This window comes from Drosophila erecta, unplaced genomic scaffold, assembly GCF_003286155.1.
Source record: "Drosophila erecta strain 14021-0224.00,06,07 unplaced genomic scaffold, DereRS2 tig00000000-arrow-pilon, whole genome shotgun sequence".
Lineage (NCBI taxonomy): Eukaryota > Metazoa > Arthropoda > Insecta > Diptera > Drosophilidae > Drosophila > Drosophila erecta.
This window is the reverse complement of record NW_020825194.1, coordinates 329,928-344,764: the sequence shown is the minus strand read 5'-3', so window position 1 is coordinate 344,764 and position 14,837 is coordinate 329,928. Positions and strand designations below refer to the sequence as shown.

Sequence of the window (14,837 nt, the reverse complement as noted above, 5' to 3'; positions counted from 1 at the left end):
AAGTCAAACTTATATGTCGCAACATTTTGTACGGAACTCAATTTAAAATTATGTATTCATAAAGATTTATCACATTTGGGAAATGAATGTTCGAGAAAATGAATATCCGTATACAGCCATTAAAATTCAGCGAAAATGAAACAAATAAATCACTTTTTAAAACCATTACCCTTGGCTATCTCACTCGCCTGCAAAAACCATTCTGGGTTAACAGTTTTAAGACGTTTAATGGGTCAAAGATAACGAAATTCCATTAGATGGACAGCTTTTTACTTAACGATAATAAATGCACTTCGTGATCCCTGAAGCAAAAGCAGGCTAATCAATATTTAGAATACAATCTTGTTTATAAATGCAACAACTCTCTGGTACGTTTCGAAGCAAATCATTTTACTTGGCAACCTCCTCGTCGACGAATGTAATCACGGCCGCTCCCTTAGCCACGTTGTCGCCCTCGGCTCCGCCGATAGACTTGATAGTGGCGTCCTTGGGAGCTTTTAGAATGTGTTCCATTTTCATGGCTAAAATGCAAAAAAAAATGTAAAAAGAAATGCATAATCTCAATTTATATTTTCTTACCAATAAGCACGGCCAAGTGTTCGCCCTTCTTGACCTGGTCACCGGGTTTTACCAGCACCTTCTCTAAAATGCCGGGCATGGGAGCCACTACGCGGGAACCACCTGCACCAAGTTGATCGGCCTGAGCACTTAAGAATTTCGGCTGCGCTAGCTCAAAATCGACCTTGCCACTCTGGGAAAGGTAAATACAATTAATTAAATACAAAGTACTACCAATTGAAAAGTCGATTCTTACTTCCAAAAACAAGCAGACAGAAGTGCCATCAATACTGGCATTATAAGTGGTGATGTTGCTATTGATATTGGCACGAATTTTCAGGCGACTTTCATCCTGCACTCTCTCGGCCTTTACCACCTGCCAGTCGCCATTATCCACCTGAATTTGTACATCTTCGCCATCAAACTTGACAGCCACAGAATAGACTGAAAGATTAGATCAGCTCACAAATTTGATTTAAAATTTATGTATATCGTTTACCCTTCTCATTGGCTTTTAAGTGATATCTGCGAACCAAAGAGTAATTAAGACGAGCGTTAGGGGTGGCGGCAAATGGATCCTGATCTTTCTTTCCATTCCTAAAGGCTGCCTGCAACTCGTTGAAGACTAGCGCCAATGCAGCTTGGCTGACTTGCTGCGGACTGATGACAATTGGCGGAAATAGCGTATCGAACTGCTCCTCGATAAAGCCAGTGTGCACATTGGCCAGCTGAAACTCAGGATGCGATGCAAGGTCGATGAGGAATTTGATGTTAGTGTCCAGACCAGATATCTAAATTTGGTTTAGCTTTAGAGAAATGTTTTCAGGGTAAAAAATTGTCAATGTTCTCACATGATATTCACCCAGTCGGGCAACCAAGGAGTTTAGCGCTTGCGTGCGGTTTTCGCCCCAAACGACTAGCTTGGCAATCATGGGGTCGTAGTGCACAGACACCTCATCTCCTTCCCGAACACCGGTCTCCACGCGAACGTTGTTTGATGGTTGGGGAGTAGTCAAATAGCGCAGAGGTCCGGCTCCGGGCAGGAAGCCTCCGCGAGGATTTTCCGCATAGATGCGCGCTTCAAATGCGTGGCCACGCCGTGTAATCTCAGATTGCTTCAGGGGTAACGGCTCACCGGCGGCAATGCGAATCTGCCATTCAACCAAATCGGTGCCCGTAATCATTTCCGTAATTGGATGCTCCACCTGCAGGCGGGTATTCATTTCCATAAAGTGAAAAGAGAGATCTTCTTTGTCTAGAATGAACTCCACAGTGCCGGCTCCAACGTAACCCACAGCTTTCGCTGCACGAACAGCAGCCTCGCCCAGCTCACGACGCAAATCTTCCGACAAGCCTGGCTGTTGGATACATAAGCATTATTTTTTAATCCAGCCGAAGCTATAGCACTATAGTGCACTTACAGCTGGCGCCTCTTCAATAATCTTTTGATGACGTCTTTGCACGGAGCAGTCTCTTTCCCAAAGATAGACAGCATCGCCATACTGGTCCGCAAACACTTGAACCTCTACGTGGCGTGGAGATCGGACGTACCGTTCAAGAAGCACGGAGCTGTCGCCAAACGACTTCTCGGACTCGGTGCGAGCCGAGTTGAGAGCGGTGAGGAAGTCGTCCCGCTTTTCAGCGATTCTCATGCCCTTGCCTCCGCCGCCGCGGACGGCCTTAATCATCAAGGGAAAGCCAATGATGTCGGCTTCTCGCTGCAAGCACTCATCCGACTGATCCTCGCCATGGTATCCATTGATGATCGGCACTCCTGCAGCGGCCATTATGGCCTTGCTGGTGCTCTTAATGCCCATGTCCCGGATGGCGGAACTGGGCGGACCCATGAAGATGATGCCCTCACGCTGGCACAACTCGGCGAACTCGACGGACTCGGAGAGGAAGCCATAGCCCGGGTGGATGGCCTGGGCGCCCGACCGCTTGGCTATGTCCAGGATGCGTTCACCGCGAAGATAAGAAGCGGAGGAGGCAGCTTCTCCCACGCGGTACGCCTCGTCCGCCAACTGCGTGTGCAGGCTCTTCTCGTCCGGATCCGAGAACACGGCCACTGTGCGAACTCCCAGCTTGCGCGCGGTTCGAATCACTCTGACTGCGATCTCACCACGATTTGAAATGAGGATCTTGCTGATCGGTCGAACTTTTGGACTGGCTTCTGTTGCAAAGCACCTGCGTCAAGCCAAAACAAATTAGTAGGTAGGTTTATGTAATCGTCGAGCGCGAAATAAGTATATTGCTCTAGCGGCATTAACAACGCACTGCTGATCATTTCCGTTTCCCTCACCTGACATTAGTGCCCAAGTTTCGCAGCAGCCTCGCGTACATTTTTACTAGATTTAAATGCAATTATAAATACAAAATACAGTTTATTTAGAGCAAGTGTGCGATCTTCGCTTATCACAGCTGGAAACACAAGCACACACATACACACACACACAAGCGCGCAATTGAGATGGGCGACCCCCGAGATGCACGGCCACAGATATTGTATTTAACTTTTCTTCATTTCATAAATATTTTTAAGGAAAGTGATATTATTTCTAGTTTGCTCCTTGCTAAAAGTGCTAACCCTTTAAAATATATCCGTTACTTTATTCTCTACTACTTATCGAACTATCGACTTCCATCCGACCGCGTCTTTACGGTTTTCTGCGCTCGTGCGGTTCGGTAACATCTTTCGCAAAAACTCGATAGGCGATAGTTGAATGTCGAAGAGCGATAGGCCCCAAAATATGCGCGTGAAAATAGTTTGTGCGCTAGAAAATAGACGGATATAAGGAGTTGATGCTGAGGAAGCCAGCCATAAACATAGTGCAAATTGCCGGAATAGTGTCGTCCGCCGACAGTTTGTAAAATTGGGTTGGAACTCAACGCGCTGATCGCTGGAAAACCGTTTGCATCGAAAGCCCCTCCGGAAAGGCGTGAAAATTTGGGCGCCTTTTGCGCTAGTCGCTTGGCGTTGTAAAATTTATCAGTTGCGCCGCGGTTATTTTTATTGTGAAGTATTAGCCGTGTGCTTCCAAGGACTGTCATTAAAAATTTGGGACATTCAAAAGCAAGAAATCAACAAACATGCCCATTTGCAAGCGGGAAGGATTCGACCTGAATCAGAAGGAGGGCAAGAACGAAACATTCCACGACAACGACCAGGTCTTCTGCTGCTACATTACAAAGCGCATTTTCCGCGACTATGAGTAAGTGCATCCTGCTACCATTCCTGCAACTGCCCCTCCCCTTCTCCTGCCTTTCGGTTTTCGGTGGACGCTGCGCTAAAGTATACAACAAAAGCGACGCTGCAAAAGCATTTGCACACTATGTACCGTACATCAGCATTCAGCGTGTGTGTGTGTGTCGCAGGGGTGCATTAGTGTGCGAGTCTCGTGGGCCAAAGGCAAAAAACGCTGTTCGGTGGCGGGAAGAAATTACAGCTGCCGCCGCACAGCTGCTCGCAGCGGAGTTGCCACCTGGCGCCGAACAGAGCGCGCTCTCTTGAATTTTGAATTTGTTGACCCAATTCGATCTATGCGTGCTGTTTCGTCGTTAAGATCAACAATCTTGAAGACGCTGAGTATCTATATTCTATTATAATAGATAACTAAAAGCAACGTACTTAATTCGTTTAAATCTTTTGAATTCCGTCCTTTAAGTTCAGAAGCTTGAGCTATATCAAAATAAATAGTAAAACCTATTTACTGAATCGTATTTGAGTCAGAATCTTATGTAGCTAAACCCCTTGGCAGAGAGAACTGTATCAATCACACTGACCGACTGATTTTCTTTATCCAGGAACTACTTCCGGCATGTAATGGTGATCAACTCGACCGTGTGGCAGTGCGAGGCCACCGGCAAGGAGAACCTCACCTTCGAGGAGGCGGTCAAAAGTGAGCGGGCAGCCCGCAAGAAGATGGAGCAGTTCAAACAGAGCCTTCGGGCACCCGTCCTCCTGGTTGTGGAGCACGCCCACCAGTCGGCGGTCAACACCTTGAACATGATAGTGGCCAAATTCCTGCGCAAGCGCTACTTCATCGGCGAGGAGGTTTCGGTGCAGGGTAAGAAGAACGCCACCTACACGGTGGTGGGTGTCAAGTTGGACAAAAATATGCCGGAACCAGGCAACGGGATCTACGAGGACACGGACAACCTGCTCTACAGACTTCGACCGAACAAGGGCGATCCCAGCGCGGAGCTTGAGCTGCCCTTTAAGCAGTTGCGTCGCTCGCGCCTGGAGTTCAACCTGGAAAACCTAAATATGTTCATTAAGAGCAATGTATCCCGGGTGGATGGACTTTTGCGACCCAAGGCAGAGGCATACAAGCAGTACGTGACGGATCCTGGCGTAAGCTTCTCGACCATTTTCATTGGCAAAATGCCGCGCTACTCGCCCGCTAAGATTAAAAAGCCTGACGCAAAAGACGCCAAAGACGCCAAGAAGCAATCCACTCTAAACAAATATATTGTCGCCGATGAAGCGACGGCTGCAAAGTCCAAGGCGAAGGCCAAGTCTGATGCTAAGTCCCTGGCCGAGGAAATGGAGCGAGTTAAGCGAGAAAAAGAGGCCAGGCTTATCGAGTTGGAGAGGCAAAAGGCGGAAAAGAAGGCACAGTTAATGGAGCGCGTTGAAAACGAATGTAATTTGCTGCTTCAAAAGACGGACGACCTCGAGCGAACCGACCAGAAAGTCCTGCCTCGCTACAAACAGATCGTCACACTGCTGCCTGAGCACCTCCTGGGTGATGCCTTCATGATGCGCGAGTTTATGCACACGTACACAGGATTGCTGTCCGGCATCGAGGTGTTCCGCCAGAACCTCAGCTTCTACGAGATGACACGAGCGCTGTCTGCCCGTGAGATTGCGGGTCCGCTATCGGACATCCTCCTCGTGCTACTTGGCACTGTTTTCGATCTGCAAAAGGAAGAGGAGGAGGAATGTGCTGTGACCTACCTCGATCGGGCTGCCCAAGCTCATGAACCCTTTTGGAGTATGGCGCAGGCCGCCAAAAGTCACCTATACGCCAAGAGGCACTTTTCCTTTAAGGTTAATACTCTGCTTGTACAAACGTGTGTTATTTGAACTAATTTTACTTTCCCAATAGGTAAATGAGCTACCACTAGATGCACTGACCCTGAGTGAAGTGCTGCGCCTGCATCTACTTGGATCTGGAGCTATTGTCAATGAAAAGGCGGAGCGCTGGAGAGTCATGTACCGGAATGGCTACTCGTCAAAAGAAGATCCCGGTCTGGAACTACGTCTGCAACACTCGCACATCCTGCGCACTCTTAAAAACCATTCCGTATATCAGCTTAAGTTTAAGGATATAGTGCTTCTGATTCGCTGCCTGATGTCGCAAATTCTGACCTACTCGGGGACGATTAACTTGATTGAGGAGCGTATGGAGCAAATAGCAAAGGCCAAGCAAGATCTGCGAGCTCTAGTTGTCGGGGAAAACAAGCGATTAGCCGCCGTAGAGATAAACAGGAAAAAACTAACGCATACGCACCACCTGGAGGTGCATGGCGCTGAGCCTGAGAAGAGGGAAGCGTTGGTCGAGAAATTGAACAAGAGTATTGCCGAGCTGCACGCCCAATCGGATAACCAACATCGCAAGCACGAGTTGCAGATGCTGAAGTTGCATTCGCAACTGTTCAATTTTTTGGTTTACTTGGGCATGGATAGGTGCTACCGAAAATATTATGTTTTGGAGTCCATGCCTGGAATCTTTGTCGAGCATTCGCCGGACAGCCTTGACACTTGTTTGGAGCAACCACCAACGAATAAGTCTCAAATGGAAATTCGCCAGCAGGCTGCATTGCCAAAGAATCGCAAGGACTTAAGGGTATACCTACTCAAACTCTATGGAGACGACGATAAGAGGACCAAGAAAAAGGCCAAGCACTCTCTGGAGAACAAGGAGAACCAGGAGCATCGGCTTAACGGCAGTGCAGAACCCATGGATGTCGAATCTGATCCCCCAGAGGCTCCCACTCATTTCGAGCTCTTCATGTGTAGTGGGGACAAACGAACTTGTATTGTGCATGATTCGAGAAATGGGCAAAGGCAGCGTTGGGCATATATATACAAACCCGAGGAGATCGATGAATTAATCAAGGCTCTCAATCCCAATGGTCTCCGTGAATCCGAACTCCTTCAAGAGCTTTCCGTTCTACGTTCCTTGATCGAACAGCATGTTAAGACCTGCCCAGTGGACTTGCTTAGCCTGGAAAACGAAGCAATGCGCAAGAAGTTTATTGCGGCGATGGAATCTGAAACTCACCGCAAATACGGAGAAGCAAACTTTGGGTTACCAAACGGGACCGATTTAAACGAAGTGATGCGCTTGCATTTGGTGGATCGAATTATTCAATTCGAAAATGATATTTACACTGGCGATCTCGGACGGCTGAAAGTCAAGGATATGGAAAAGTGGCGAAATGACTTGCTTGGAGGCAATTACGACGCTCAGTGCAAGTTGCAGTGGGGCCCGGGCGGTAAAATGGAAGATGAGACAGGTTCTGACAACGAGTCCCACGAAAGTCACGAGGAGGATGATGGAGCTCTGCTAGGTAAATATGCCAGGAAGCCGTATCGCGATCCCGGGTTGTTTTTGGCAGCTTCTGCAGACACAGAATCCCTACCGGACAGCGGGGATGAGGATGGTCAGCCTACGAATGCCGTCTCGATTCCCATCGCCGTGCATAACATGGCCTCGGCCCTTCTCCAAGTGGAGCAGGCTATTGGAAAGCGGTTCCTAAAGGAACCCTACGGCATGAAGAAGTGGGACCCCAAGCAGGAGGCTTTAAAGCTTGCCTGCGACTCGCGTTTGCACCAGTGGGAAGTTTCGCTAATGGAAAGTACAAGCTTTGCTCAAGTTTTTCTGCACCTAAACATCTTGCACGACTGCATTCAGTGGAGGCGTTCTACCAATAAGTCATTATGCAAGGTCTGCCGGCGTGGCAGCGATCCGGAGAAGATGCTGCTCTGCGATGAATGCAACGCTGGCACTCACATGTTCTGCCTGAAGCCTAAGCTGAGGTCAGTACCAACGGGCAACTGGTATTGCAATGATTGCGTGAAAGGTCTGGGTCTCAACAACGGTCAAAACGAAAGGGATAAAAAGCAGACGGCAAAGAAGAAACGCAGGTTTATTGTAGAAGAGGAGGAGGATAATGAAGCTACAGACGAAGAAGAGGAGGAGAAAGAGGATGGCGATATGACGGATGAGGACGCGGAGCACGTGAACGATAAAGCCGATGAGGACGCTGAGGACGACGAGAGTGTGGCTTCCACACCCTCATCTCCTAAAGCCAATGGTCGAACTTTAAGGGGTTCCCGCACACGGCCAACAGGCAGGAGACTTACATCAAAGGAGAATGAAGATGCTGCTCAGGAAGACGTTGAAAGCGAAGACATCAGCGATGACGCTTCCTTAACAGCCGATGAAGATACGGTCGGAGAAGAGTCGTAAGTTAAAACTGGCTATATATGTTAAATAAAGTAATGAATCCATTGCCAATCCACAGCGATGAGGAGAAGGTATGTCAGAAGTGTTTCTACGACGGCGGTGAGATCAAATGCGTGCAGTGCCGACTATTCTTCCACCTGGAATGCGTCCACCTCAAGCGGCCGCCGCGCACAGATTACGTTTGCAAAACATGCAAGCCGATGCCACAACGACCCAGGCGCCGGCACAGTAACAGTAAGTCCACAAGAGTGCCCTTGATGACTAGCGCACTTATCACTCCTATCTCTCTAGTGAATGGTGATGATGACCGCGATGAGGAGGAGCCAAAATCCAAGCGACCCCGCAACTCTTTGCGCCTATCTATCGAGAAGTCCGCCCGCGCGAGCAACGGCAACAACAACAATAATAACAGCAGCGTCAACAACAATAACCATCGTAGGAGCGGCCGTCGGACGAACGAGAACCTGCCGTTGAACAGTGCCGCCCTGTACGATCTGCTAGAGCAGATCATGAAACACAAAGCCGCTTGGCCGTTTCTGCGACCAGTGCTGACGTCGGAGGTTCCCGACTACCATCAGATCATCAAGACGCCCATGGATCTAGCTAAGATCAAGTCCAAGCTGAACATGGGCGCCTACCAGCTGAACGAGGAGCTGCTCAGCGATATTCAGTTGGTGTTCAGAAACTGCGATTTGTACAACGTAGAAGGCAACGAAATATACGAGTGAGTAAATCAGGATGATCCGTAAGCGGCCTTGCCTAAACCCCTATCTTGAATCCGTTCCAGCGCTGGTTGTCAACTTGAGAGATTCGTGATCGATCGATGTAAGGACATGCAGCTGCCGTTTAGGCCTAGCGATATGAACGGGGAAGTCGAAGCTTGCTGAGCCGGACGCTGATCTCCTCCAGATATCGTGTAAATTAGTTAGCCTACTCTAACCCGTATTTGGAATCAATCTATGTTTAAGCACAAATATTAAGTCTATTTAAAGCTATTTTGTTTTCGTGCATGCCAGTTCTAAGTTCAGCACACGCATATGCAAAAAATCCTTTTCTGTTGGTTTATGAGACTTGTATTTATAAATTATTGTAGACATTACGAAAATTCCACAATCAATAAATGAAGCGACCGATCTAAAATAAGTAAATTAAATTTTATTTCATAAATCAATGTTGTTGGGCGTGTTAAGTTTAGAGTACATCTGAAAGCCATTTAATATTTCCAAGTTTCAGAATAGCTGAGCTCCTTATAAACGCAGATAAAATGGTTGGATGAAGTTTGCCAGATTTTAAAACATTCGAGTGCAAAAACGGTTCGCTTTACAGAAACTTTTTTGGTTTTTTCTTCTAAATCGAGTAACAAAGTAGTGGATGCTGCATTGTGATTATTACTTTCTATGAAAGCTAAGCTACACAGTATGTGTGTTTCAGTGGACATTAAAAGTAAGAGTGAGTAGTGCTCTTCCTTATGAAAACATTATTTAAGCTAGGTAAGATGTTTAAAACAGGAATCTTGGCTTCAATATGGTCCAGTCTACATGGACGACGAAGTGGATGCTGTTGACTCAGTATTACAAATATCCGGAATTAGCCCATTCACTGCCTTGTGATTTTGGTTGGACGTAAGCTGGCTGTTGTTGTTCGTCTCCAGTTGGTGAAAAAGAAAAGAACTGGCGGTGCTGGGCGCCTGGGAGAACTGGGCCTCCATGGAGGCTAACGAAGTTGTGGAGGAATTGTCGCCATCATCGTCGGTTTGGAGGCTTTCCCTTTCATTGGTATTGTTGTTGTTATTGTCCCCTGACGAGGGCTCCTCTTCATCGGAGTCGTAGTTAGCCTCGGAGTCACTTGAAGCGCTGCTCCCGTCCAGCTCGGTGGTACGTGGTCGACCAGTCGCTCTCCTATGTTTTGTGGCTTGAAAGGGCTGCCTCCTTACTTTTCGCTTTCGTTTTCTTTGACCCATTCTGGATTTCGGTGTTTCAACTAAAAAGGGAAGTAATTTTTTCTTTTTTAAATGTTCATTGGGCAAAAGTTGTTGAACTACAAGGAAAAACGGTTCAGCCGAACAACTTACATATCCATACATCCCGAAAGGTTGCATGGGGCTAAGTCAAGTTGTGTCAACAAACCCCAGATACTGGCCAATAATTGGAGGCAGCAGTCCGCCCTCAGGTGTCAATGGCTCTGACACTAAGCAAACACTTGTCCACTTGTCCAACAGGATGTCAGTCGACCTGCACCCTTGTGTCCCGAACCTATGCTATTGTACTCCACAATCTCAGTCGACGGTTCAGTAACGCCTGACATGGCGACGACTTTGCAGCTAATTATGCTGGCGCTAGTGGGAGGAGCCTTCGGTCAGGCCAATAACACGGACTACAAGCTACTCCTGAGCTCCATTGTACAACAGCTCGAGGGCGGCCTGGAACTGCATCTAAGGAGCCCCGAGGACGGAGACCTCGATCTTGTCCAGTTTTTGATGGTGCAAGAAAAGAGCTCCATAAAAATAAGTGTGAAGAAAGAGGAAGCACCGACAGGAGCAGAAGTATTAAGACATAATTTTTTCGTTTTTGAAGACGCACATCAAATGCAGGAAATCCTGACCAGGTTGGTCAACACGGATGGCTTCTATATATTGGCTCTAGAGAATAACACAATTGAGGATGATGTAATCTTGAGGGATTTTGCGGCCGATGTGTGGCTTCAGCACGGACACAGTAGGATTTACTACGTTCAAATAAGCCAGCAAAGTGTGCTCCTCTATAATCCCTTCAAGCAGAGTGTAGTAGTGGTTCAAGATGCCAAAACCTATAGAAGGATCTACAAGGATCTGGAGGGTTACCATTTGAGGATATACATCTTCGACTCAGTTTATTCCAGTGCGACTGGAGATGGCGAAAACAAAAAGGTTCTAAGTGTGTCAGGAGCGGATGCTAACTTGGCCAAAACAGTGGCAAGGCAACTGAACTTTACGGCTGAGTATCTGTGGCCGGATGATGAATTTTTTGGAGGTCGCCTGCCAAATGGCGAGTATAGTGGCGGCGTGGGTCGCGCTCACCGCGGCGAGGTGGACATCATCTTTGCCGGTTTCTTCATCAAGGACTACCTTACTACGCACATACAGTTCAGTGCGGCCGTCTACATGGACGACCTCTGCCTGTACGTGAAAAAAGCACAGAGAATTCCGCAATCCATTTTGCCCCTCTTCGCGGTTCATGCGGACGTGTGGTTATGCTTCCTGCTAGTGGGCCTGCTAGGAACCCTCGTCTGGCTCATCCTGAGAGCCTTAAATCTAATTCTACGCATTGAACGCATACCGGATGGTGCACGGATCACGAAGACCAGTTACTTCGGAGCCGCCCGACGCATTTTCATCGACACTTGGGTCGTTTGGGTGCGGGTGAATGTGGGTCGCTTTCCGCCCTTTCACTCGGAGCGCATCTTTGTGGCTTCTCTGTGTCTGGTGAGCGTGATTTTTGGAGCCTTGCTCGAGTCCAGCTTGGCCACAGTTTACATAAGACCTCTTTACTACCGGGATGCTAATACTTTGAGGGAATTGGATGAATCCGGCCAGCCCATTTATATAAAACACCCTGCCTTTAAGGATGATCTCTTCTATGGCCACGACTCAGCGGTCTATCGCCGATTGGATGCCAAGATGATGCTGGTGGCCGAGGGCGAGGAGCGACTCATTGAGATGGTGTCCAAGAGAGGCGGATTCGCGGGCGTCACCCGGTCCGCTAGCTTGCAGCTGAACGATATACGATACGTGATGACTAAGAAAGTGCACAAAATCCCCGAGTGCCCCAAAAACTACCACATTGCCTATGTCCTGCCGCGTCCCTCGCCTTATCTGGAGGAGGTGAACCGGATCGTACTGCGCCTCGTGGCCGGGGGCATCGTTAATTTGTGGACAGGGGAGGCCAAGGAGCGTGCCAAATGGAGCATCCAACGGTTCCCCGAATACTTGGCCCAACTAGACGTCGGGCGGTGGAAGGTGCTCACCTTGTCCGACGTCCAGCTAGCCTTTTACGCCCTCTTTATTGGATGTCTACTTGCAGCTATTGTGTGCATGGCGGAGGTTTTGTTGCGGCGCAAACGAGCAACAGTAAACAAGATTTAATAACCCAATTAAAGACTATAGTTATATTAAAGTCTACGTAGTGTACCGCTACCGGACTCACCTATTTTAGATTCTTGTGTCCTACGGTTTCGACAGAGCAGAACGCCATCTCGTCGTCGCTGCTCCCGGGCTGCAGCCTCCGCTGATGTGGTGGGTAGCTCGTCGTCGCCGAAGAGACGGTGCGTCTCCTCAAGCCAATCGCTGATCCGCGCCTGCGTGGCAGCCTGCTTTTGCTCGCCAAGGAGCCTCAGGAGCAACTGGTCCACGTTGCGCGGGTGTCGAGTGGTGCCCCGTACCGCCAACTGAAGTAGAGCGCGGCGCTTCTTAGCGATTAGGTAGAAGATTCGGTTCGGATAAGTCTGCCAGCTCAGTTCGCTGACGTTGGGCGTGTCGATGTCCTGCTCTTGCACATGCTCCTCGGGTTGGTCCCGGTCAGTCTGAGGGTCCGGATCCCAGTCCTGATCGCGCTCCTCGTCGCTGGGCTCTTCGGTTGGTGAACTGACCTCGCTGCACGTGGATGTGTCTGTGCTGCTTTTAGAGCTGTTTTGATTGTCCATGGTGCTCCACGACTCCAGCTCGCGCTGCACCAAAGTGTCGAAGAAGGCCAGCATCACCTGGTCCTCGTCGGTGTTGCGGGCAGTGAAGTCTTGGGAAACATGATCCGACGACTCGCGATGCAATGCGCGTGTGCAGTAGGGCAGAGCTTCGGCTTGGGTAAGGGAGCCCTCCCAGCCCTGCTGGGCAAAGGGACTCCACAGCTACGTTTCGATTTTCTTATTATTAAGAGCGATATAAGGCTACCCAACCTACCTTGATGATCTTTTCCACGCCAGAGGAGGCGAGTAGGCAGCGTTCGCGGTTGTATCGCACCTGGTTTACGATGGAACGGTGGCCAGCGAGAATTATGGGCGTAGTCTCCATCCACTGGTTCTTTTCATCCACTGATAAATACCAAGAGTCATACAAGAAATCTGCAAGCTGAATATCCTAGCTAACTCACAGTCCACTCCGTCCAGCCGCCAGATGAACATGTTGAAGTTGTCCGAGCCTGAGACCACCAGCTCGTCCTGCGGCCCCGCAAAGGTGCAGCTCTTCATGGTGCAGGAGTTGAAGTATTCGTCGTGGTAGAAGGTGGCCACCGGCTCCGGGGCTCCCGGACTGTACAGGATCGGCGGCAGCCGGCGGTGCAGGGTGAGCAGCAGGGTGCCGTTGCAATTGAAGCGCACGCTCATGCAGCTCGGTGATTCCGGGATGTAGTTGTACTGACACAGGGGCCTGGTTCGCAATGAGTGTGTGAGTAAGACAAGATGCGATAAATAGTATGATAAACTTACTGCTGGTGGTGTCTTAGGTCCCAGAGCATGGCTCCCCTTTTCGCGTTGGCAGTGGCCAGAAAATGGCCATTCAGTGGGTGAAACTCCACGGCGTTAAAGGGCGTCTTGAATTTGGCGAGGGCCAGCGGTTCGGACTTGCCTGCCCTCAGGTCGTACACTAGGATCTCGCCGTGCTCCGTGGCCACGCTTAGCAGATGGCCACTGATCCTGTCTACACTCAAGCCATAAACAGGTCCATCGTGCGAGAAGTGGTTGAGGATTTTCCCTCTTTACAAAGAAGGATATAACCAGTTATTGTTTAGCATAAATATTTAACTAGATAAATTGAAATCAGTTAGTATGAAAAAATCGAATTCAATGCTCAGAGTTCATCAAGTCAGTCCCCGTTAATGGCATTGGAACCTACGTTTCTAGGTCATGCTGGATGACCAAGTCATCGTTTCCTCCGGAAAAGACGTAGGAGTTTTGGGTGTCAAAGCCCAGGCAGAAGATGTTGCTGGCATGCTTCTCGTTCATGGAGTGCGGTTTTCCGAGCTTGGACACAACCTCGCGGTCAATGTTCCACAGCAGGACCCTCTTGTCGTCGCCTCCTGGTGGTCGAGGAAGGCACTGATTAGCTGGGAGAGCAGCAGGCTATCAACAGGTTTCTCCACTCACCTGAGGCCAGGAACTGACCACCCGAGCTGAACTCCAGGGCATTTACACATCCGTAGTGGCCGGTTAGGTTGCGCTGGTAGAGATTCTGCGCCGCACTCAGGCGCTCGCGGAAAATGGCCGAGGGAAGGTGGCCAGCCACCAATTGGTTCTCCCGCTGGCTGAGGGCCAGGTCCAGATTGCGGGTTTCCAGGGAGCGCAGGTTCCGCCACAGGCTCATTTTGCAGGCTCCACCAACTGGGTTTCTTCACACGGAGGTCGAGCGGCTGCACTTGCAGTGGCTGGGACTAGGATTCAGGTTCTTTTGTGGTGTCCAGCGGGGCAGCGGTCTAGGTCCACGCATATCGCTCTCACTGTGGTGGTGCCGTTCTTTTTTTCAGTAAACGATGGGGCTTCGAACTGGAACCGCAGTGCGCTACCTCGCATCAAACCAATCCCTCAATTGCGCACTTTTAAAGGGCAGAGAAGCACGTTAAAATCATTTACTTGCAGTTTGTGAAAATCAGCCAGAATAGCGAACACATAAATGTACTTTATGGAGAGCTGCGACTACTCGTTTCGACGGGTTTATCATCACTTCGCATCGCTCCCTAATCAAAACCAAGGCAGAAAGTATACAAACCGAGAAACCAACGAACAGCTGTTTGCCCAGCCAGCTACAGTGGGACCAAGGTGCTCGAAAATGGTGCAAAA

The 14,837-nt window shown here is 49.2% G+C and overlaps 4 protein-coding genes across 4 annotated transcripts; 2 read left to right on the top strand and 2 right to left on the bottom strand.

Moving 5' to 3' along the window:
- Positions 1-149: 149 nt before the first annotated feature.
- LOC6555122 (methylcrotonoyl-CoA carboxylase subunit alpha, mitochondrial) lies at positions 150-3,212 on the bottom strand. The gene is made up of 7 exons (XM_001981007.3): positions 2,861-3,212; positions 1,980-2,745; positions 1,410-1,916; positions 1,058-1,349; positions 815-1,002; positions 580-751; positions 150-521 (listed from the first exon to the last, which is right to left on the bottom strand). The coding sequence occupies exons 1-7, from the start codon at positions 2,899-2,901 to the stop codon at positions 391-393; spliced, it is 2,097 nt and encodes a 698-aa protein (XP_001981043.1). The 5' UTR covers positions 2,902-3,212; the 3' UTR covers positions 150-390.
- Positions 3,196-9,167, top strand: LOC6555112 (bromodomain adjacent to zinc finger domain protein 1A). The gene is made up of 6 exons (XM_001981006.3): positions 3,196-3,770; positions 4,363-5,611; positions 5,670-8,035; positions 8,095-8,270; positions 8,328-8,760; positions 8,824-9,167. Exons 1-6 carry the CDS (start codon positions 3,649-3,651, stop codon positions 8,921-8,923), a joined length of 4,446 nt encoding a protein of 1,481 aa, XP_001981042.1. The 5' UTR covers positions 3,196-3,648; the 3' UTR covers positions 8,924-9,167.
- Positions 9,168-9,188: 21 nt separating this feature from the next.
- Positions 9,189-14,801, bottom strand: LOC6555025 (DDB1- and CUL4-associated factor 5). Its single transcript, XM_001981003.3, has 7 exons — positions 14,148-14,801; positions 13,897-14,080; positions 13,491-13,757; positions 13,157-13,431; positions 12,967-13,097; positions 12,218-12,914; positions 9,189-10,016 (listed from the first exon to the last, which is right to left on the bottom strand). Exons 1-7 carry the CDS (start codon positions 14,362-14,364, stop codon positions 9,571-9,573), a joined length of 2,217 nt encoding a protein of 738 aa, XP_001981039.3. The 5' UTR covers positions 14,365-14,801; the 3' UTR covers positions 9,189-9,570.
- Positions 10,339-12,156, top strand: LOC6555132. The gene has a single exon (XM_001981004.1). It carries the CDS (start codon positions 10,339-10,341, stop codon positions 12,154-12,156), a length of 1,818 nt encoding a protein of 605 aa, XP_001981040.1.
- Positions 14,802-14,837: the final 36 nt, after the last annotated feature.

Coding starts and splice junctions, on each gene's coding strand:
- LOC6555122 (XM_001981007.3), bottom strand. CDS start 2,901: ATGTACGCGAGGCTGCTGCGAAACTTGGGCACTAATGTCAG. Junction 1,003..1,057: donor CTTAAAAGCCAATGAGAAGG/GTAAACGATATA, acceptor CTAATCTTTCAG/TCTATTCTGTGGCTGTCAAG. Junction 752..814: donor CTGTCTGCTTGTTTTTGGAA/GTAAGAATCGAC, acceptor TACCTTTCCCAG/AGTGGCAAGGTCGATTTTGA.
- LOC6555112 (XM_001981006.3), top strand. CDS start 3,649: ATGCCCATTTGCAAGCGGGAAGGATTCGACCTGAATCAGAAGGAGGGC. Junction 5,612..5,669: donor AGAGGCACTTTTCCTTTAAG/GTTAATACTCTG, acceptor CTTTCCCAATAG/GTAAATGAGCTACCACTAGA. Junction 8,761..8,823: donor GAAGGCAACGAAATATACGA/GTGAGTAAATCA, acceptor AATCCGTTCCAG/CGCTGGTTGTCAACTTGAGA.
- LOC6555132 (XM_001981004.1), top strand. CDS start 10,339: ATGGCGACGACTTTGCAGCTAATTATGCTGGCGCTAGTGGGAGGAGCC.
- LOC6555025 (XM_001981003.3), bottom strand. CDS start 14,364: ATGAGCCTGTGGCGGAACCTGCGCTCCCTGGAAACCCGCAATCTGGAC. Junction 13,432..13,490: donor GACCTAAGACACCACCAGCA/GTAAGTTTATCA, acceptor ATTGCGAACCAG/GCCCCTGTGTCAGTACAACT. Junction 10,017..12,217: donor GACACAAGAATCTAAAATAG/GTGAGTCCGGTA, acceptor TTCCCTTTTTAG/TTGAAACACCGAAATCCAGA.